The sequence below is a fragment of the Trichomycterus rosablanca genome, chromosome 1 (genome assembly GCF_030014385.1).
Source record: "Trichomycterus rosablanca isolate fTriRos1 chromosome 1, fTriRos1.hap1, whole genome shotgun sequence".
In the NCBI taxonomy this organism is placed as follows: domain Eukaryota; kingdom Metazoa; phylum Chordata; class Actinopteri; order Siluriformes; family Trichomycteridae; genus Trichomycterus; species Trichomycterus rosablanca.
In genome coordinates this window covers 4,083,451-4,106,790 of record NC_085988.1, presented here as the reverse complement: position 1 = coordinate 4,106,790, position 23,340 = coordinate 4,083,451, and the positions used below count along the sequence as shown (strand labels likewise).

Below are 23,340 nucleotides of genomic sequence, written 5' to 3'. Positions count from 1 at the left end.
TATGGTACAGTATGGTACAGTACAGTGTGGTACAGTACAGTGAGGTACAGTGTGGTACAGTACAGTATGGTACAGTACAGTGTGGTACAGTATGGTACAGTACAGTGTGGTACAGTACAGTGTGGTACAGTATGGTACAGTACAGTGTGGTACAGAACAGTATGGTACAGTACAGTGTGGTACAGTACAGTATGGTACAGTGTGGTACAGTACAGTGTGGTACAGTACAGTGTGGTACAGTACAGTGAGGTACAGTATGGTACAGTACAGTATGGTACAGTACACTATATTACAGTACAGTATGGTACAGTACAGTATGGAATAGTACAGTATGGTATAGTACAGTGAGGTACAGTACAGTATGGTATAGTACAGTGAGGTACAGTATGGTACAGTACAGTATGGTACAGTACAGTGAGGTACAGTACGGTACAGTACAGTATGGTACAGTACAGTGTGGTAGTGTGGTACAGTACAGTATGGTACAGTATAGTATGGTACAGTACAGTGTGGTAGTGTGGTACAGTACAGTATGGTATAGTACAGTGAGGTACAGTATGGTACAGTACAGTGTGGTACAGTACAGTGTGGTACAGTATGGTACAGTACAGTGTGGTACAGTACAGTATGGTACAGTACAGTGTGGTACAGTACAGTATGGTACAGTACAGTGTGGTACAGTGCAGTGTGGTACAGTACAGTATGGTACAGTACAGTGTGGTACAGTACAGTATGGTACAGTACATTGTGGTACAGTACAGTATGGTACAGTACAGTGTGGTACAGTACAGTATGGTACAGTATGGTACAGTACAGTGTGGTACAGTACAGTATGGTACAGTATGGTACAGTACAGTATGGTACAGTACAGTGAGGTACAGTACAGTGTGGTACAGTACAGTATGGTACAGTACAGTGTGGTACAGTGCAGTGTGGTACAGTACAGTATGGTACAGTACATTGTGGTACAGTACAGTATGGTACAGTATGGTACAGTACAGTATGGTACAGTACAGTGAGGTACAGTACAGTGTGGTACAGTACAGTATGGTACAGTATGGTACAGTACAGTGTGGTACAGTACAGTATGGTACAGTACAGTATGGTACAGTACAGTGTGGTACAGTACAGTATGGTACAGTATGGTACAGTACAGTGTGGTACAGTACAGTGTGGTACAGTACAGTGGTACAGTACAGTATGGTACAGTACAGTGTGGTACAGTACAGTGTGGTACAGTATGGTACAGTACAGTGTGGTACAGAACAGTATGGTACAGTACAGTGTGGTACAGTACAGTGTGGTACAGTACAGTATGGTACAGTGTGGTACAGTACAGTGTGGTACAGTACAGTGTGGTACAGTACAGTGAGGTACAGTATGGTACAGTACAGTATGGTACAGTACACTATATTACAGTACAGTATGGTACAGTACAGTATGGAATAGTACAGTATGGTATAGTACAGTGAGGTACAGTACAGTATGGTATAGTACAGTGAGGTACAGTATGGTACAGTACAGTATGGTACAGTACAGTGAGGTACAGTACGGTACAGTACAGTATGGTACAGTACAGTGTGGTAGTGTGGTACAGTACAGTATGGTACAGTATAGTATGGTACAGTACAGTGTGGTAGTGTGGTACAGTACAGTATGGTATAGTACAGTGAGGTACAGTATGGTACAGTACAGTGTGGTACAGTACAGTGTGGTACAGTATGGTACAGTACAGTGTGGTACAGTACAGTATGGTACAGTACAGTGTGGTACAGTACAGTATGGTACAGTACAGTGTGGTACAGTGCAGTGTGGTACAGTACAGTATGGTACAGTACAGTGTGGTACAGTACAGTATGGTACAGTACATTGTGGTACAGTACAGTATGGTACAGTACAGTGTGGTACAGTACAGTATGGTACAGTATGGTACAGTACAGTGTGGTAAAGTACAGTATGGTACAGTATGGTACAGTACAGTATGGTACAGTACAGTGAGGTACAGTACAGTGTGGTACAGTACAGTATGGTACAGTACAGTGTGGTACAGTGCAGTGTGGTACAGTACAGTATGGTACAGTACATTGTGGTACAGTACAGTATGGTACAGTATGGTACAGTACAGTATGGTACAGTACAGTGAGGTACAGTACAGTGTGGTACAGTACAGTATGGTACAGTATGGTACAGTACAGTGTGGTACAGTACAGTGTGGTACAGTACAGTATGGTACAGTACAGTATGGTACAGTACAGTGTGGTACAGTACAGTATGGTACAGTATGTTACAGTACAGTGTGGTACAGTACAGTGTGGTACAGTACAGTGGTACAGTACAGTATGGTACAGTACAGTGTGGTACAGTACAGTATGGTACAGTACAGTGTGGTACAGTACAGTATGGTACAGTACAGTGTGGTACAGTGCAGTGTGGTACAGTACAGTGTGGTACAGTACAGTATGGTACAGTATGGTACAGTACAGTGTGGTACAGTGCAGTGTAGTACAGTACAGTGTGGTACAGGACAGTGTGGTACAGTGCAGTGTGGTACAGTACAGTGTGGTACAGTACAGTATGGTACAGTACAGTATGGTACAGTACAGTGTGGTACAGTACAGTATGGTACAGTATGGTACAGTACAGTGTGGTACAGTGCAGTGTGGTACAGTACAGTGTGGTACAGTACAGTATGGTACAGTACAGTGTGGTACAGTACAGTATGGTACAGTACAGTGAGGTACAGTACAGTATGGTACAGTACAGTGTGGTACAGTACAGTGTGGTACAGTACAGTATGGTACAGTACAGTGTGGTACAGTACAGTATGGTACAGTACAGTGTGGTACAGTACAGTATGGTACAGTACAGTGAGGTACAGTACAGTGTGGTACAGTACAGTGAGGTACAGTACAGTGAGGTACAGTACAGTATGGTACAGTACAGTGTGGTACAGTACAGTATGGTACAGTACAGTGTGGTACAGTACAGTATGGTACAGTACAGTGTGGTACAGTACAGTATGGTACAGTACAGTGTGGTACAGTACAGTGTGGTACAGTACAGTATGATACAGTATGGTACAGTACAGTGTGGTACAGTACAGTATGGTACAGTACAGTGTGGTACAGTACAGTATGATACAGTATGGTACAGTACAGTGTGGTACAGTACAGTATGGTACAGTACAGTATGGTATAGTACAGTGAGGTACAGTATGGTACAGTACAGTATGGTACAGTACAATATGGTACAGTACAGTATGGTACAGTACAGTATGGTACAGTACAATATGGTACAGTACAGTGTGGTACAGTACAGTATGGTACAGTACAGTGTGGTACAGTACAGTATGGTACAGTACAGTATGGTACGGTGCAGTATGGTACAGTACAGTATGGTACAGTACAGTGTGGTACAGTACAGTGAGGTACAGTATGGTACAGTACAGTATGGTACAGTACAGTGAGGTACAGTACAGTAGAAATAATCAGTAGAAATAATAAGAGAATGTGGATAGTGGGATTAGAACCTGTACTGTACTGTACTGTACTGTGCTGCTCCACTCCAGTCTGGATTCAAGGTTTAAATCTAACTGGAATTTTTTTGTGATTGGAAAACCAAACCCACGATCTTACATTTCCTCCAGTTGTTGAGTTTCTTCTTCACATATTGATGGAATTTCAGGTGAAGTCACTTTAATCCCTGTGGAACAAGTCATGGAACTCTTCTCCTCAGTGGACCAACAGTGTGGAGGTTTCCAGATGAAGCCTGTGAAGAAGGAAGAACCTGAAGATACAGATGAACTCAGTAAGACTTTTTTATCTTCAGCAAAATCACATTTTAATACAGATTCATTAATGTTTGAATGTCTTGGAGCATTTTTGCACTAGGAGTTTAAATTGTAGTCCTGCTGCCACTGCTACTACAACAACCCCAAATCATAAACAGTTGGGACAGGACGAAAAATGCAAATAAAAATGCAGGGTTTCTTATATTTACTGTGAATTTTAGTTGATTGCACACAGGAGAAACTTAACCTGGTGGATGGACTGGGACACCATCAACAGAAGGATACAACCTTAATAGTCAGAGACGCTGTAGATAGCTACAGAGTGACTTGGATTAGCATGAATTAAGTGAGGGCAGCAATAAAGAGAATGAAGAGTGGAAGTCGTCCTAGATGACGTACCAGTGGAGGCATGAACTAGATTGTTCAATGAAATCTTTACATGTGAGAGGGGGCGGCACAGTGGCTCAGTGGGTAGCACTGTCGCCTCACAGCAAGAAGGTCCTGGGTTCCATCCCCAGGTGGGGCGGTCCAAGTCCTTTCTGTGTGGAGTTTGTATGTTCTCCCCGTGTCCACATGGGTTTCATCCCACAGTCCAAAGTCGCGTAAGTGAGTTGAATTAAAGATACTAAATTGTCCATGACTGTGTTTGATATTAAACTTGTGAACTGATGAATCTTGTGTAGCGAGTAACTACCGTTCCTGTCATGAATGTAACCAAAGTGTGAAACATGATGTTAAAACCCTAATAAATAAATAAATAAATGTGAAAGGATGTTTGAGGAGAAGACACGAAGCATAATGGTTCAAATATTTGAAGAATATAAAGTATAATTTTAAGGGTAAAGTTGATGCACTGAGCTGAAACAACTACAGAAGCATCAGCTGATCAGTCACAGCATGAAGATCTGGGAAAGAGAAGAAAAACTAGGTTAAGAAAAGAGGATTTGTGAGCAGCAGTATGGTTTCATGCCAACATGACCAAATACATTGTAGAGGATTCATCGCTGGCTAGTTTAGAACAGTCTGTTTATTTCCATCTGAATCGAGCTTTTATACTTTTTTGACGTGAGCTTTTGGTCATTATCCTATTATGCTATATTATCATTTTTCTTGAAAAATAAACTGCAGAGTAAAAATACATCTAACCCTTAAATCTGTGCTCTATCACGTAATCTACATATCAGTATTAAACCACATTTATTTTGTAATGCAGACGTGTTAATAATGTATAGAATGACGTGAAGAAAGCTGTAAAATGTAACATCAGTTCATTACTGCATCCCAACTCTCTCACATCTACACTTCACAAAGTACAACTACACTAATGAACAGCTTTCTAATGGAGTTTCTCTGGTCCAACTTAAAATGTGCAACAGTCCAGATGCAGTAGACGGCACTTGGAAACCAGAGACTGAACGGTCTACTAAATAAATACACATTTATTTGATTCCTCTATTAATGATGATTATTTTAGAAAAAAAAACTGATCTTAGAAGTAGATTATTGATAATTACATTTGATTTCCAATCACTTGCAATGCCTGTTTAAGTCGAAGCTCCTGATTCTCAGTGTTTTACATGACAGTGATTTATATACAGTGTAAGAGACGAACATCACTGTCAGATGTGTGTAGTGGCAGGTCTATGGTCAGTGTAATGGGAGCATGGTTGCCAGACACCTATGTAAGTCATCTCACAGATGGCAACAACAAAAGCGCTTCAATAACCAAAACTAAAAAATATGAACTACTTTGGGATTAGCTAAACACTTAAAGCCAACATTAAGAAAATTTATTCAATTTAATATAATCCACTGTCATTTTATTATATATTCATTTATCAAACTCAGATTTTATTGCAGACTTGGCAACCCTGAATATTTGGAGACACTCCCACATGCAGTGACAATGAGCTACTATTGGATAAATTTGAACAGACTCATTTGAATAGAATTTTAACTAGTAAAAAAATATTTTCTGATATCAAAAATTGAATTCCTGATATCGAGTAAAGGAGAATTAAAAGCTAAAACGACTTGCCATATTATCCTGCTATAAGGTTCATTTTGTTCTTACACTTGTGAGCACATTTCACTCTAAACTGCTCTGATAAGCCTCTGATTTTATTGTTCCTGTTACACGTTTCCCTGCCTGGATCCGGTACAATTTGTACTTTTTTGACTTTTTTATTATTTTTTATTCCCTTTTTGACTTTTACTAACAATGTTTATTATTTATAATGTTACAAATATTGATTCAGTATTGTTTTCTGTTTCAGAAATGAACAACCATTTCCACGATCACATCAAGAGCTGCAGTGATGTTAAATATGATGCGCTGGTGAAGATTAAGACTGAACGTGAGAACCTGACGCCCACCAGAAGCTCCAGTAATCAGCAAACGTCCTCTGATCCTGTCAGCATTAACACGTCTCACCAGGGGAAACAGCAAGAAGGAAACGTCTGCTCACTGTGTGGGAAGAGCTTCAGGTTCCAGAGTGATCTCAAACAACACCAGCGCATTCACACTGGAGAGAAACCGTATCAGTGCTCACAGTGTGGGAAGAGCTTCAGGTCCACGAGTAATCTAAAAAAACACCAGCAGATTCACACTGGAGAGAAACCGTATCAGTGCTCACAGTGTGGGAAGAGTTTTAATCAACAGAGTAGTCTCAAAATCCACCAGCGCATTCATACTGGAAAGAAACCGCATCAGTGCTCACATTGTGGGAAGAGCTTCGGGTTCCAGTGTGAACTCAAAATACACCAGCGCATTCACACTGGAGAGAAACCGTATCAGTGCTCACAGTGTGGGAAGAGTTTTAATCAACAGAGTGGTCTCAAAACACACCAGCGCATTCACACTGGAGAGAAACCGTATCAGTGCTCACAGTGTGGGAAGAGCTTCAGGTCCTCGAGTAATCTAAAAAGACACCAGCACATTCACACTGGAGAAAAACTGTATCTGTGCTCACAGTGTGGGAAGAGTTTTAATAGTCAGAGTGATCTACAAAAACACCAGCGCATTCACACTGGAGAGAAACCGTATCAGTGCTCACAGTGTGGGAAGAGTTTTAATAGTCAGAGTGATCTAAAAAAACACCAGCACATTCACACTGGAGAGAAACCGTATCAGTGCTCAAAGTGTGGGAAGAGCTTCAGGTCCACGAGTAATCTAAAAAAACACCAGCGCATTCACACTGGAGAGAAACCGTATCAGTGCTCACAGTGTGGGAAGAGTTTTAATAGTCAGAGTGATCTAAAAAAACACCAGCACATTCACACTGGAGAGAAACCGTATCAGTGCTCAAAGTGTGGGAAGAGCTTCAGGTCCACGAGTAATCTAAAAAAACACCAGCGCATTCACACTGGAGAGAAACCGTATCAGTGCTCACAGTGTGGGAATAGTTTTAATAGTCAAAGTTATCTCAAAATACACCAGCGCATTCACACTGGAGAGAAACCGTATCAGTGCTCACAGTGTGGGAAGAGTTTTAATAGTCAAAGTTATCTCAAAATACACCAGCGCATTCACACTGGAGAGCAACCGTATCAGTGCTCACAGTGTGGGAGGAGTTTTAATCAACAGAGTCATCTCAAAACACACCAGCGCATTCACACTGGTGAGAAACTGTATCAGTGTTCACAGTGTGGGAAGAGTTTTAATAGTCAGAGTGGTTTCAAAACACACCAGTGCATTCACACTGGAGAGAAACCGTATCAGCAGGGTTTCATCACACCTCCCAAAAACATACCAGTATGTGGACTGACTGATATAAATCCTTCTTGTGATGGAGTGAAAGTTTTCCTTTAAAATTCTACATGTAAAAGTTCCTTTTTTTTACTTTAAATAATCTTATAATTTTATAAATGTAGAATATTTTGTGGTCACTGATTTTTTTTTATTTTTTATGTTTTTATTGTATTTAGTTTTTCTATTGAAATAAACATTAGTGATGTTGCAGGTTTATAATGAATTAATATGATTGTAATGGTAATAATACCAGTTTTATTTTAATAAAGAGATATTTGATATGTTGCTGTTATTAGTGTCACTTCTCTATAAATGTGAACACAACTGAGTTGTTCTAGAGGTTTAAATTTTATTCGGTGGATCTCAGAAGTTTAAAGATTCTTTTCTTCTAGACCTCAACTTCTCTTCCACACCTTTATTTTCCTTTCTTCACTGATTTGTTCTAACTGGGTAAGGTATTTTTGTTACTCTGAAAGAGGGCAGACTTTTGGCATCTCTAGCTAAAGAAACTAGTAAAAAGAAAAGAAGGTAAGAGCCAATTAAAGAGCACAAAATAAAAAATAAATAGCCAAAAAGGGTCAGAGCAGTTGTGGTGGCAGCCTACTGTACCTCACTGGCATCAGTGTATAGAACCAAGGATTAGATGGTTAAAAGAAGATCGTAATGGTAAAAGGGTGCCGTACAACTGGGATATGACCAGTAAAGTGGCAAGGGAATCAGCTAGTAAAATACTTGATGTAGACAGAGGAACAAAGTAAAAGAGACTTGGAGGTGGAAGTGCAAAAACAATTTACTTGCCAAAAAATAACTGGTATCTCCAGAAAGGCGAAGAGAGTGGACAGAAGTACGAGGAGATGTGGCCAGAGTGGTAGAGAGAACAGAGAGGCGACACTCCCATAGGGAACCGCTGGAAAGGGGCGGGACATTTTTTCTGCACAGCTTCCGGGTTGTGGAGCTCTGAATAGTTCCAAACATCCCATAGAGCTCCATTCATTTCCACTACTTACCAAGAACTTTCAGCTGTATGTTGCTTTGTTTGAAAAAAAATAATGAATTTAATGTTATTAATATACTTAATCCTGTTATTATTTAGCATTTTCTCAGCACTAAATGTTACATGTTTATCTTAATTAATAGGTATAACCCAGTTTAGCTCAGTCAGTTAAGTCTTTTCACCTAAAATGGATTAATTAAAAGTTGATTAATCAAGAGTCTTGTTACAGGAATGATCATAAAACATTGGAGCCATAATAAATCCTGCTACTTTTACTTTCATACTTCAGTACATTTGAAGGTAAATTTAGTTTAGTACTTAAGTGGAGGTAAAGAGTATTTTTACTTTTACTAGTACTTTTACTGGAGTAATATGACACACCCTGGTACTGACACACCCCCATACCATGACAGACCCTGGTACTGACACACCCCCATACCATGACACACCCTGGTACTGACACACCCTCATACCATGACAGACCCTGGTACTGACACCCCCCCATACCATGACAGACCCTGGTACTGACACCCCCCATACCCTGACAGACCCTGGTACTGACACCCCCCCATACCATGACAGACCCTAGTACTGACACCCCCCCATACCATGACAGACCCTGGTACTGACACCCCCCATACCATGACAGACCCTGGTACTGACACCCCCCCATACCATGACAGACCCTGGTACTGACACCCCCCCATACCATGACAGACCCTGGTACTGACACACCCCCATACCATGACAGACCCTGGTACTGACACCCCCCATACCATGACACACCCTGGTACTGACACACCCTCATACCATGACAGACCCTGGTACTTACACACCCCCATACCATGACAGACCCTGCTACTGACACCCCCCCCATAACATGACAGACCCTGGTACTGACACACCCCCATACCATGCCTGACCCTGGTACTGACACCCCCCCATACCATGACAGACCCTAGTACTGACACACCCCCATACCATGACAGACCCTGGTACTGACACACCCCCATACCATGACAGACCCTGGTACTGACACACCCCCATACCATGACAGACCCTGGTACTTACACACCCCCATACCATGACAGACCCTGGTACTGACACCCCCCCATACCATGACACACCCTGGTACTGACACACCCCCATACCATGACAGACCCTGGTACTGATACACCCCCATACCATGACAGACCCTGGTACTGATACACCCCCATACCATGACAGACCCTGGTACTGACACACCCCCATACCATGACAGACCCTGGTACTGACACACCCCCATACCATGACAGACCCTGGTACTGACACGCCCCCATACCATGATACACCCTGGTACTGACACGCCCCCATACCATGATACACCCTGGTACTGACACACCTCATACCATGATACACCCTGGTACTGACACACCCCCATACCATGACAGACCCTGGCTTTTGCTAATAACAGTCTGGATCCTTTCCGTCTTTGGTCCGGAGCACACGGCGTCCATTTGTTCCAAAAAAGACCTGGATTGCTGATATATCTGACCACAAGACACGTTTCCACTGTGTGATTGTCCATCCTAGATGCCCCCGAGCCCAGAGAAGTCGACGCCGCTTCAGGACATGGTTAACATAAGGCTTCTTTATTGCACTGATTTGGGGTTGTAAATTCAGGCTCGTCAGGGACAGTTTAACTGTTTTCGGTACATGGAGGGAGACGTTGCCAGCGTGCTAGCGGGTTGTGCAGCCTCAGCCCATCGGTTTGAATTTCCTGATGCTAACTGTGTTAGCTTAGTGAGCTAAAACTATGTCTAAATAATCTGCCTTATGAGTTTCATGTCTTATTAGAATCCTCTCTACTGAGGCAGCTGATCAGGTAGGTAGTGGCAGCAGGGCAGCTCACATTATTTTCATTATATCATTTTGTAAGTGTTAAATGAAACGTACACCTGCGCTCACATCAATCTCTGGAGGTCGGCAGTGATCCTTTACAATTGTGCCTCCTGATTTATTGCCCCCCATCCACAAGCTCCGTCCTAAATGCCCCTCAAGGGCACGAGAGAAGGACGTGCCGCATTTTTCATGTCATGGTGCACGTTTTCTTTTCGGCTCTTTAGCTTTTATCATCAGCCGTAAAACGCGTTGGGCTATCAGGCGCCGCCGTCTCACCCATGACTGATATAATTGATGCTAACTTGCTGATTTAAAGCCACACGCACTGAGCTTGAATTGATCCTGGACCGGAGAGATCAGGGTCATTAATACTGCCAAATCTGGGACTGTACAGGGTGTGGACGAGCATCAGCTTGATGGACATCCCATTCCGATACCAATGCTATAAATATACAAATATACAAATACCTCCACCCATGTTTCCATAAGATTTTGCAGTGTGTCTGTTGGAATTTGTGCTAATTGTGACAAAATAGAAATAAAAAATCTTGGCTTGTACTCGATTGAGGCTAATATCATCCTTACTGTGAAACATGGTGGTGGCAGCATCAGTATATAAAGGTGCTTCTCAGTGGCAGGGACTGGGGCTAATACAAATATAGTAATAATAATCCACTGATCAGGTATAACATTATGACCACCTTCTTAATATTGTGTTGGTCCCCCGCTTTTGCTACCAAAACAGCCCTGACCCGTCAAGGCATGGACTCCACACCACCTGGCACCACGATGTCAGCAGCAGCTCCTGTAACTCCTGTAGGTTGTGAGGTGGAGCCTCCATGGATCGAACTTGTTTGTCCAGCACGTCCCACAGATGCTCGATCGGATCGAGATCTGGGGAATTTGGAGGCCAGGTCGACACCTCAAACTGGTTGTTTTGCTCCTTAAACCGTTCCTGAAGCATTTTAGTTTTGTGCTGAAAGAGGCCACAGATATCAGGGAAGCGTCTCCATGAGAGGGTGAACATGGTCTACAACAATGCTTAGGTAGGAGCTACGTGTCAAAGTAACATCCACATGGATGGCAGGACCCAAGGTTTCCCAGCAGAACGTCGCCCAAAGCGTCACACTGCCTCCGCCAGCTTGCCTTCTTCCTCACAATGCATCCTGGTGCCATGTGTTCCCCGGGTAAGCGACACACAGACACCCGGATGTCCAAGTGATGTAAAAAAAAAACCTGATTCATCAGACCAGACCACCTTCTTCCATTGCTCCGTGGATGTGCACATGCCCATTGTTGGTGCTTTCAGTGGTGGACAGGGGTCAGCATGGGCACCCTGACTGATCTGCAGCAACAAACTGTGATGCTCTGTGTATTCTGACACCTTTCTATCAGAACCAGCATGAACTTCTTCAGCAGTTTGAGCCACAGGAGCTCGTCTGTTGGATCGGATCACACGGGCCATCAATGAGCCCTGTCCGCTCATGACCCTGACACTGGTTTACCACTGTTCCCTCCTTGGAGCACTTTTGATAGATACTGACCACTGCAGACCGGGACACACCCCACAAGAGCTGCAGTTTTGGAGATGCTCTGACCCGGTCGTCTAGCCATCACAATTTGGCCCTCGTCAAACTCACTCAGATCCTCACGCTGACTAACTGCTTCTAACATCAACTTTGAGGATAAAATGTTCACTTGCTACCTAATATACCCCCCCCCCCCCCCCCAACTAACAGGTGCTGTGATGAAGAGATAATCAGTGTTATTCACTTCAGCTGTCAGTGGTCATAATGTTCTGCCTGGTCGGTGTGTGTGTGTGTGTGTGTGTGTGTGTGTGTGTAAATACGTATATGGTAATAGAATAGATTGCCTTTATTTGTCATGTATACATGTACAGGTGTGCAGTATTCCAGCTGTTACGCCCCTGGAGCAAACAGGGTTAAAGGTCTTGCTAAAAGGCAGAACTGGGATTCCAACCCTCAACCTTTGGGTTATAGCCCGAAGCTCCTCCCACTAGGCCACCACTGTCCCACTCTACACTAGAGGTTAATGATGCTGAGAGCAGCAGTGATGATGATCAGCACCACTCTCAGCTACATGCACACATTGTGACATCATCATGATGACATCACCACACTCCACACCTCTGGTATAAGTTGCTGCGTTTCATGTGTTTGTGCTCATTTGATCTGAGACGCCGAGACAGTAAGCAGCATGAACATGTTCTCCTGTTGGACTCTTCCATCTGACCAACACGAGCCGCACAGGCGGGTAAACGAACCGGAGAAGAAGGTAAAGAAGAGAAAATGGTGGCAGAGACGCCAGAAGGTAGAGATGCAGGACGTGGAGGGTGAGAAGGGAAACGGGGTAAAGGGTGAAGAGATGGGGCAAGGAGTGGAGCAGAAGGTTTTAGAGGACCAGGCAGACCAAATACCAATGATGGAGAAGCAGGTGGTTCTGGGAAAAAACAAACCTGAGAAGAAGGTAAAGAAGAGAAAATGGTGGCAGAGACGCCAGAAAGTAGAGATGCAGGACGTGGAGGATGAGAAGGGAAATGAGGTAAAGGGTGAAGAGATGGGGCAAGGAGTGGGGCAGAAGGTTTTAGAGGACCAGGCAGACCAAACACCAAAGATGGAGAAGCAGGTGGTTCTGGGAAAAAACAAACCTGAGAAGGTAGAGATGCAGGTGGCCCCACGGGACCTGGTGGAAGAACCAGAACAGGTCGTTGTAAAGGACCAGAGGAGGAAACCAGTAAACAAGGTGGTTCTGGTTTGTGAGATTGAGATGAAGAAGTTAGAGCAGGTGGACCCAGTGGAGCAGGTGGACCCAGTGGAGCAGGTGGACCCAGTGGAAAAACCTGACCAGGTCATGAAAAGGGTAGAGAAACAGGTGGCCCCGCTGAACCTGGTTGAAGAAACAGAGCAGGTCATCCTGAAGAACCAGTGGATGGGACATGTAAAAAATAAGATTCATTGCATAGAGAATGAGATAAAGAAGGCAGAGGGGCAGATGGTCCAGCTGAACCTGGTGGAAGAACCAGAGCTGGTCATCCTAAAGGACCAGGGAAAGGGACAGGTAAAAAATAGGGTTAGTTTTATAGAGAATGAGATGAAGAAGGAGGAGAGGCAGGTGGACCCGCTAAACCTGGTGGAAGAACCAGAGCTGGTCATCCTAAAGGACCAGGGGAAGGGACAGGTAAAAAATAGGGTTAGTTTTATAGAGTATAAGCTAAAGAAGGAGGAGAGGCAGGTGGACCCAGTGAATAAAACAGACCAGTTCGTGAAGAAGGAGGAGAGGCAGGTGGACCCAGTGAATAAAACAGACCAGTTCGTGAAGAAGGAGGAGGGGCAGGTGGCCCCGCTGAACCTGGTGGAAGAACCAGACCAGGACATGAAGAAGGATCCAGCAGCTTTGGAGGACAAAATATGGAAACTGAAAGAGCAGAACCTGGATAGAGGAAGCACTGAAGGTACGTTTGAAGGATTGTATAGATAGATGGTGATCTAATAAAGGTGAACATTAAAAATTGAATTAGGTTTCATTTCTCCATCAGATCCACTGAAGAACATCTCCGAGGTGTCTTCAAACAAACCAGACCCCCAGCAGCTGCAGGACGACGTTCTTGTTCCCATCGTCGAAGCCCAACCTGAAGAGTCCGGGGCTCTGATGGAGAGCGCGTGTGAAGATGAAGGTCTGGTTTAGATTCAGAAATACACGTTATACACGCTAGGTGGAGTAACGCTGGAGTTTCCTCTAACACGTGTGCATGTCGGCTCTGTGTTGCTGTGTAGGTGTCCCGATGCCGAAGTCGAGGAGAACCAGCCTGAGAACCAAACGGTTCCAGTTCTTCAACGTCTGAAGCTGAGGTGGTGACGATCCGGAGATCATCCAATCACACGCCCACTTTTCCAACATCAAAATAACAATAAAGTGCCTTCATGAACATGTTGGTTGGTCTGATTTTGTGTACGTTGGGTATTGAGGGTGGACCGATGAATCAAATCAAGGTTTATTTGTCACATACATGGTACACAGTACAACTGGCAGTGAAATGCTTTAGTGACTGCTCCACCACAGTCATTACAAAAACTACTAAATAGTTAAAAAATATATTATACAAAAAATATAGAATGTTTTTAAAAGTAAGAATTTAAAAACATTAGAAAAATTAACAATATAAAATTACCAATATAAAAACAGTATAAAATTCAAAATTAACAATATAATTAAAAAAGCAATTTAAAGTAAAGTAAACATTATAAAAATTAACAATATAATTTAAAAAAGCAATTTAAAGTAAACATTATAAAAATTATCAATATAATTAAAAAGAGCAATTTAAAGTAAAGTGAACATTAGAAAAATTATCAATATAATTAAAAAGGTCAATTTAAAGTGAACAAGTGTGTAAAGTGACAAGTAGTGCAGAAACTGTGCAACATAATGCTACATAATGCTATACAGATGTGCTAAATAATAAATACTCAAATACTAATCTATACATATACATACACTTATATACTCATATACATATACTTATATACACATACATATGTCCAAATATATACACATACATATACGTATAAATTAGATTGTGCAAGTTGTGTAAATTGGTCCTAAATGCTATTTTCGTTGAGGACTCGAATAGCTTGTGGGAAAAAGCTTCTTCTCATTCTCTCCGTTTTGGCTTTTAGAGCATGAAAACGCTTCCCAGATTGTAACAAAGAAAACAGTCCATTACTGGGATGACTGGGGTCCTTTACTATCCTCCTGGCCCTTGTCCAGCACGTTTCCTGTATATGGACTGCAGGTCAGGAAGCTCAGTCCGTAGAGCCGCCCGTCCTGCTTGGTGCTGTTTCCGAACCAGGTTGTGATGTTTCCCGTTATGATGGATTCAATGGTGCAGGTGTAGAAGTTACGAAGCTCCTTGGATGGTAGTTTGAAGTCCCTTAAGCGTCTGAGGTGATAAAGACGCTGACGGGCCTTCTTTGCCAGCGCAGTGGTGTGGCAGGACCATGACAGGTCCTCAGAGATGTGAACTCCAAGGTACTTGAAACTGTCTACTCTTTCCACTGCGGTACCACTGATCATAACGAGGTGGTAGTTCCTCTCCTGCTTTATGCTGCAGTCCACTATCAGCTCCTTTGTCTTGCTGACGCTAAGGAGTAGATTGTTGTCCTGGCACCAGTCCTCCAGGTGTTTAATCTCCTCTAGGTAGGCACTCTCATCGTTGTTAGAGATCAGGCCCACCACAACAGTGTCGTCAGCAAACTTGACAATGGTGGTAGAGCTGGAAGTGGCCACACAGTCATATGTGTACAGTGAGTACAGCAGGGGGCTCAGGACACAGCCCTGAGGGGCACCAGTGCTAAGGGTGAGTGTGGGTGAGATGTGTTTTCCTACCCGCACAGCTTGTGTTCTGTCCGTCAAAAAGTTAGAGATCCAGTGACACAAGGATGGATGAAGTTCCAGGTTCTCCAACTTGATGGTTAGTTTAGAGGGGATGATCATGTTACATGCTGAGCTGTAGTCAACAAACAGCATTTTAACATAATTACCCCTCCCAGCGTCCAGGTGTGTTAATGTGGTGTGAAGGAGGTAGGTGATGGCATCATCTGTAGAACAGTTGTGGCGGTGTGCAAACTGTAAAGGGTCAATAGAGTCCGGAAGTGATGAAGTCTCTGATGATCCTCTCGAAGCACTTCATCACGACTGATGTCAGGGCCACTGGGCGAAAGTCATTGAGGCAGGCTGGCTGGTTCTTCTTCGGGACTGGAACGATGACGGACTGTTTGAAGCACGCTGGTACGATGCACTGGGTCAGGGATAGGTTGAAGATCACCGTAAACGCCGTGCAAGCTTTGATGACTCGGCCGGCGATCCCATCTGGTCCTGCTGCTTTCCTGGTGTTCACTCTCCTGAAAGCTCTCCGTACATCACTGTCCCTGATGATGAGGGGTCTCTGCGTTCTGACGAGCTCCGTCTGCATGCTGGTCACACCGGTAGCGCTGATAGCATCGTTAGTGCTGTTAGCGTTGCCGGCTGCAGCCTCGAAGCGAGCGTAGAAAGTGTTCAGCTCCGTTGCCAGAGACGCGTCCGCACTCACCAGTCTGGAGGGTGGGCTTCTGTAGTCCGTGATGGTCCGTAGTCCCTGCCACAGGGTTCTAGAGTCACTCTGCTGGAACTGTGTCTCTATTTTCTCCCCGTAGTGCCGCTTCGCCTCTTTCACCGCTCGGTGTACTCGGTAAGACGCAGCTTTATACTCCTCCATGTTACCGCTGATGAGCCCCGCGTTGTAGGCAGCGGTGCGAGAGTTCAGAGCGCCGCGGACGGTTTTATCCACCCACGGCTTCTGGTTGGGAAAAGTATTCACTTCGGTTTTCTCCACTGTATCGTCCACCAGTTTCCCAACAAATCCCACAACCGCTTCCGTAAACACGCTGACGTCATCAGCGGAGCTCTCTCGGAACATATCCCAGTCTGCGTCATCCAGAGCGTCCTGTAAGGCAGCCACCGATTGGTCCAACCAGCGCGTGACCTCCCTCTGATCGGAACCTCCTGTTTCAGCCTTTGTTTATATTTAGGCATGAGGAAGATGGTGGCGTGGTCTGACTTTCCAAATGGTGGATGAGCTTGTGCCTTGTAACTGTCTTCGAACGGGGTGTAGCAATAATCCAGTGTCCGTTTCCCTCTGGTGGGACAGGTGATGTGCTGGTAAAAGTTTGGCACTGCACGTTTGAGGTTAGCGCTGTTAAAATCACCAACCACAATAAGCGCAGCGTCCCGGTGATGAGTCTGAAACTGTGTGAGTTTGTCATGAAGTTCACACAGTGCCGTGTCCGTGTTCATCCGAGGTGGGATATATAAACGGTGCTGACAATGACCGAAGTAAATTCCCGAGGAAGGTAGAAAGGACGAAACTTGAGTGCCAGAAGTTCCAGGTTAGGTGTGCAGGAGCGTGCAAGAGTAACGACATCGGTATTATCACACCAGCTGCTGTTCACCATCATGCACACACCACCTCCTCTTGTCTTTCCCGACTCCATTGTTCTGTCCATGCGGTATACCGAGAAGCACTCGGCCGGCTGGATGGCGTGGTCCGGTACCGCTGGGTTCAGCCATGTCTCGGTTACAAGACATGGTGAAAAGAAAAGGAGGTTAAAACCGATAAAAAGCTGCAAAATAAATATAAATAGGAAAAAAGTTGTCGGAGCAGTTGTGTCTTTAGACTCTTTTAATCCAACACGGTGCATGCAACACAGCATCCGTTCTTCCCAGAGCTTATATTCTTCGGCCCGACCGTCGAACATCGGCCACTTTGCCTTTTGGTTTGCCATTCTTCTCAGCTTTAGCTTAGCTCCCCGGTTTTACCGCGCTAAACTAGCTACCACACTTTCCTTTGTTGCAACTATTGTCGTCGTTCCTGGGCCCATAACCTGTTAGCAGGAGCACCACTAACATACAGCAGGAATCCAATAATTACAACATAGAAATAGACGAGATGAAATCTTTCCTCAGCCTCTAGGGCATATTTATTTTTAAGGGAAAAATAAACGAACTGCTCTAACTGCCGTCATGTCGGGAGAGGGCTAATAGAGAGAGAGAGTCAAAATGCAGAAACATTCATACATATAGGGGATGTAACGTCACCAATCATATTACATCTCTTATCAAAACGATAGCACCCCCTTTTGGTGTGGAACAAAAACACACAGTACAGAATACATCACAGTCAATCATACACATTATGTCAACAATAACCCTTAATATTATAAACAAAGCACTACCTTTTGCTCTTCCATCAAATGAATTGCATCTTCCGAGACACCTCTATCCCTCAAGAAGGTTAATAAATCTGATAGTTTCTCTGCCATTGGGAACTGCAGAATAAAATACAAATACATGATGGCAAATGCTACAAGAAACTCACAAAATCTCGGATTAATAAAACCACTGACGAGCGTTTTTAAAGGGGAATCTAAAACAGCACGAACAAGGTTTTTAGTGTAGCCTAAAATACTAAAACAACATAGTTTAAAAAGTTTAGTTGGGTCGTTGTTTTAGCATGAGCGACGTTAAGCTTTGTTTACGTTACTTTCTTTCTTTCTCTCTCTCTCTCTCTCTCTCTCTCTCTCTCTCTCTCTCTCTCTCTTCGTGACAATTTAAGCGGACAATAGCTACGGCGTTTAGGGTGACGTTTCACTCAGATAAACGTGTGTGGCTTAATTACAGCCTCGCATTAAGTTCATTACAGTAGACCAACTCCGATTATAAACTTACGATTTTGCCTGTGTTATGCATTAGGTCCAAAATATGACGCTAATAGTTCGCTAACCATGTAAGACTGATCAGGCTACCTGGGCATTGCATTAACCGGCTATAACATTAATAGAGCATTAAAAAGTACCAGTTTAAGAACGTACCTCTTGACTGATGGTAATTACAGCAGTCCTCGTCACAACTCGTAGGTGAAACCTAGGATGCGTGCTTGCATTCGCGCTTCTCTGAACTGACAAGCCTACGACGTACTACGACCTACTCTTTGGCTATATTATTTCGACTTTAATCTCAGAATAATGTCGACTTTAATCTCAGAATAATGTCGACTTTAATCTCAGAATAATGTCGACTTTAATCTCAGAATAATGTCGACTTTAATCTCAGAATAATGTCGACTTTAATCTCAGAATAATGTCGACTTTAATCTCAGAATAATATCGACTTTAATCTCAGAATAATGTCGACTTTAATCTCAGAATAATGTCGACTTTAATCTCAGAATAATGTCGACTTTAATCTCAGAATAATGTCGACTTTAATCTCAGAATAATGTCGACTTTAATCTCAGAATAATGTCCACTTTAATCTCAGAATAATATCGACTTTAATCTCAGAACAAATTAAAAAAAAAAATCCTTAGTGGCCCTAATACGCCGTCACCAATATATATGTGAAATTATTGAATTTTTATTTTGTCAGATGCATGCATATAAACACATCATTTATTTTAATATAACTACAGACACAATCTATTAGAAAGTAACTTCAGTTCCGAGAACCCACTCATCAGTGGGTCCCCATAGCTGGTGTTGAGAAGCTCAGTTCTAGATATTATCTAGTATTTGATTTCTTAAGAGAATGTACAGTTCAGCTGCATGGTATGCATCAGCAGGAGCATCCCAGTCATTTTCATCAATAAGAAGAGCACAAAGCTCAAAGACTGTTTCATCACAGGGGAACTGGGATTTTGGGGTGCATTCCTCTTTGCAAACAGTGACCTCTTCTGGAAGCACATATTTGAGTTTGTCCTCCCCTGCACCATAAATCTGTGGCATGCAGTACATTAAAATTGGGCGTCCTCCTGGAATTCCTGGCCTTGACCTTATTTGATGGGAGTTCCATGTCCTCACAACTTCGTCTAGTTCCTCCTGCATGAACATAAATATGTAAAACTTAGTTCAACTACTGTCCCAACAAAAAATCTGCACAGAACATTTACCTGCATCAATATATGGGACACTTGTCATTCAAAAAGCCTGTGTTGAGTCATAAGTTTAGTTAAACATATACGTCATTAAAATATTATCAAAACTTTATATTGTCAACATCTTATACCTGCGGCTTCAATGACCAGTTTACCAAGCACACCTACAATTAGTCACCGTGTCTCGTCTCTTGCTCCACAATTTATCAGCCAACCCCTAACTTGACCGTTAGTGGTAAAAGACTGCTGGTACGATGGGATCGCAGCTGATTTGTTGGTAAAGCTATTTTGGTGGTAGAATATTATCATCACAGCAGTGGCACTAACATAGTAGTGTGTTTTGCTGGTACAACTGAATGTGACAGCAATGTTGCTGGACTTTTTTGTAAGTGTGACTTGTGCCTGGAATTGTCTGCCCACAAAATAATACCTTTTGGTGGTGCTATTACATTAATAAATGGTTTAGATTAATAGACAGATTAATTACAGACTATAGCTGTTTCTGATCAAATGTAGTGAAGGTAGCTTAATAAAAACAATCTGGCAATACATAACTGATGAATATAAATACAGAAGGTGTAGCCTGTGGCTATAGAGCCTACCTGAATTAGGTTAAGGAAGCAGAACTGTATCAGATTTCTGTCCAAGAAGTCACCGGAAAAATGTCCATCATCTCTGAGCGTCTGGAAAATGTCCATCCAGAACTGTCCACTTTGTTTACGCAGAATGCCCCACCACGATTCTATGCGTTGGTTTGCCGTGCTGCATCCATAAATGAAACTTCTCTCTCCTGCGTAAGGGTCCGAGTGATTTCTGCGTAAAAACATCTGCATTTCCCTCACATGCCCATTCTCAGTACCTGGATCGGCACGCAGGCGCTGAGGGCAGCCTCCAATGCGCGTTACTGTGCTTATCCAATAACCCGCAATTACTTTTGGGTCGTTATTCGTGTTGTACGCCTCCATCCACATGACATGGCGACTAAATCCGTCAATGCAACCATTTATAGCAATGCCATAAGGCTTTAGTTTATCGTACGAGTCCATATGCCATAAAGCGTTGGGGCCTCGGTTGCAGTACTGGCGACGGCGCAGACGCCGAGCGCGCCGGAGTTGCACTCCTTAGGGATCGATCATTTTGATGATCATTCTCATCGTCTCCTGTGAAACTACAAACCCTCTTCGAATAGCACGGAGATGTAACCACCGATAGCCTTGTAGCCTGCCACTACCCGCAAGTTCTGCTTCAACAAAAGAGAAGATTTCCTCTAAGTCCGTCTGGTTCTTTCTTCTAAACAAATGCAGTTTACTGCAAATCCGTTTCAGCGTCCTTATGCTAATAACAATCCGGTGCTGTTGTGCCAAGAGATTGAGGATTTATTTATTCGTAAAACCGATGCGAAAGTATAACTTCACCAAATCATGAACATCACTCATTTTAACACGAGGCGGCTGCTATGGCCATATTACTTCGACTTTAATCTCAGAATAATATCGACTTTAATCTCAGAATAATATCGACTTTAATCTCAGAATAATGTCGACTTTAATCTCAGAATAATGTCGACTTTAATCTCAGAATAATATCGACTTTAATCTCAGAACAAATTTAAAAAAAAAATTATTTAGTGGCCCTAATACGCCGTCGTATTTTTGCAAGGTGTACTATTTAAATTAATCAGTTTTGGAGATAAAAGGTGTATGTCTTTCACTTCACTGTAGCTAGGTTTCAAGTGTCACTCGACTGATACCGTAACCATGCAGCCCATTTTTGTACTGAACTCACGGATATATTTGGCATTAATCTGACTCTCAGTAAGATAATGCCAAATACAAAGCAAATTTCCCCACAACTTTGTTTTCCTTTAAGATGCAAGTATGAGAACTTACAAAGCAGGTGTTGTAGAAGTTACTGGGGTCATCACCAAGTAGAACAGGTAGACCTTGAAGAACAAGCGTGAGCATTGCTGTCACATCGAGTTTCTAGAAGTCAATAGTGAACAAGAAAGTTATAAGATTATGCATGAATCAAAAGTTACAAAACAAGTAACAAGAGAGCCTACAGAGAAAATGCAAGCCCCTGCAAACAATGCAACGCCATCAAGCTCTGTCAGCAAAACAAGAAGCTGCTTTAATCCTGAAGTTCAAATCAATGCTGTGTCTGGTCAGTTTTTAAACACTGTGTCCACTCACTGTCCACTCTATTACTCTATGACACACCAAATTTGTTGGTCCACTTTGTAGATGTAAAGACAGAGATTATAGCTCATCAGCTGCATAGTTGGTCTCAGTTAAACAACTGTTCATGTGACCTCCTGTTTGGTTGAAACAAAAACCAGCAGCCACACTGGTCCTTTGTGGATAAGATTGCCCAACCCTGCTCTATCCCCTAACCACTGTTATTCATGGTAAACTTACCACCATAAATAATCATATAAGAAACCAGTAGTAGACTCACCCTTAAATCAGTCTGCTGCACAAACTCAGCCAATGTCTCTCCAACAGTTCCTTTCTTAGACTTGAAGATTGTGACAAAGCGTGGTGTGCAGTGGTCCAAGCCATCAAAAAAATGATTCTGTAGAATAATGTTAGAATGTTCTCTGCTAGCTGGGGTAACATTAAGCTCATTACGTGTGAGCCACGGATGCGAGTGTGGAAGGTTTCAAGCATGGACCAACTTTTCAGAGCCACAAGTTCTTCTTTATATTTGGCTAAATAGTTTTTTCTGGCTTTATATCTCGCGTTATACTCTTCAATATGCGACGTAACCATTCATGCTCACACATGTACGACTTAAAGATATGGCAGGACTCAGATACACAAAGTCATACACATATTGTTTGCTTAATAACTTACCTTATTATCCTTAAAAACGAACCAAGACTTGAAATGAACCACACGGTTTCTGTGCCTTTTCTCTTCTTCCACTCCGTTGGTGTGGCCGCCAGTCCTGTCTGGAGAGCGGGTGACTGAACACAGCTACTGCACATGCTCACAACGCATCCTTTGATACTACTTAACAGTGTTAAGTTATATTCACTCAAAAACAATAATTAAAGTGAGTAATTAAAACTTAATAACAACGAGTAAGAATAGCATTTTATTGCTAATTGAGTAAAGTTTACTAAGTTAATTTAAGTCAAGACAGCTATTATAATTTACAGTGTATGAAGTCATATCCCTATTTGAGTTTGCATGTTCTCCTCGTGTTCATATGAGTTTCCTCCGGGTACTCCGGTTTCCTCCCACATCGCAACGACTCGGATAAGCGGAATAGATGATGAATGAATGAATAGTTCAGTTGTTTTGAAGTAGGGTTGTATGAAACGGACACTGGATCATTGCTACACTCCGTTCGAAGACAGTGACAGAGGCACAATCTCATCCACCATTTGGAAAGTCAGACCACGCCGCCATCTTCCTCATGCCCAAAATATA

At 43.0% G+C, this 23,340-nt stretch overlaps 1 protein-coding gene and 1 pseudogene across 1 annotated transcript; both read left to right on the top strand.

Moving 5' to 3' along the window:
• The window catches only part of LOC134316941 (zinc finger protein 850-like), a 1,214,164-nt pseudogene that overhangs the window by 638,204 nt on the left and 552,620 nt on the right, over positions 1–23,340 (top strand).
• LOC134317100 (uncharacterized) lies at positions 12,619–14,362 on the top strand. Its single transcript, XM_062997800.1, has 3 exons — positions 12,619–13,888; positions 13,973–14,110; positions 14,211–14,362. The coding sequence occupies exons 1-3, from the start codon at positions 12,634–12,636 to the stop codon at positions 14,276–14,278; spliced, it is 1,461 nt and encodes a 486-aa protein (XP_062853870.1). The 5' UTR covers positions 12,619–12,633; the 3' UTR covers positions 14,279–14,362.

Bases quoted from the DNA above. Each gene is read 5' to 3' on its own strand.
- LOC134317100 (XM_062997800.1), top strand. From the start codon at position 12,634: ATGAACATGTTCTCCTGTTGGACTCTTCCATCTGACCAACACGAGCCG. The intron at 13,889-13,972 runs GTACGTTTGAAG...TTTCTCCATCAG, and splicing joins GGATAGAGGAAGCACTGAAG to ATCCACTGAAGAACATCTCC. The intron at 14,111-14,210 runs GTCTGGTTTAGA...GTTGCTGTGTAG, and splicing joins GAGCGCGTGTGAAGATGAAG to GTGTCCCGATGCCGAAGTCG.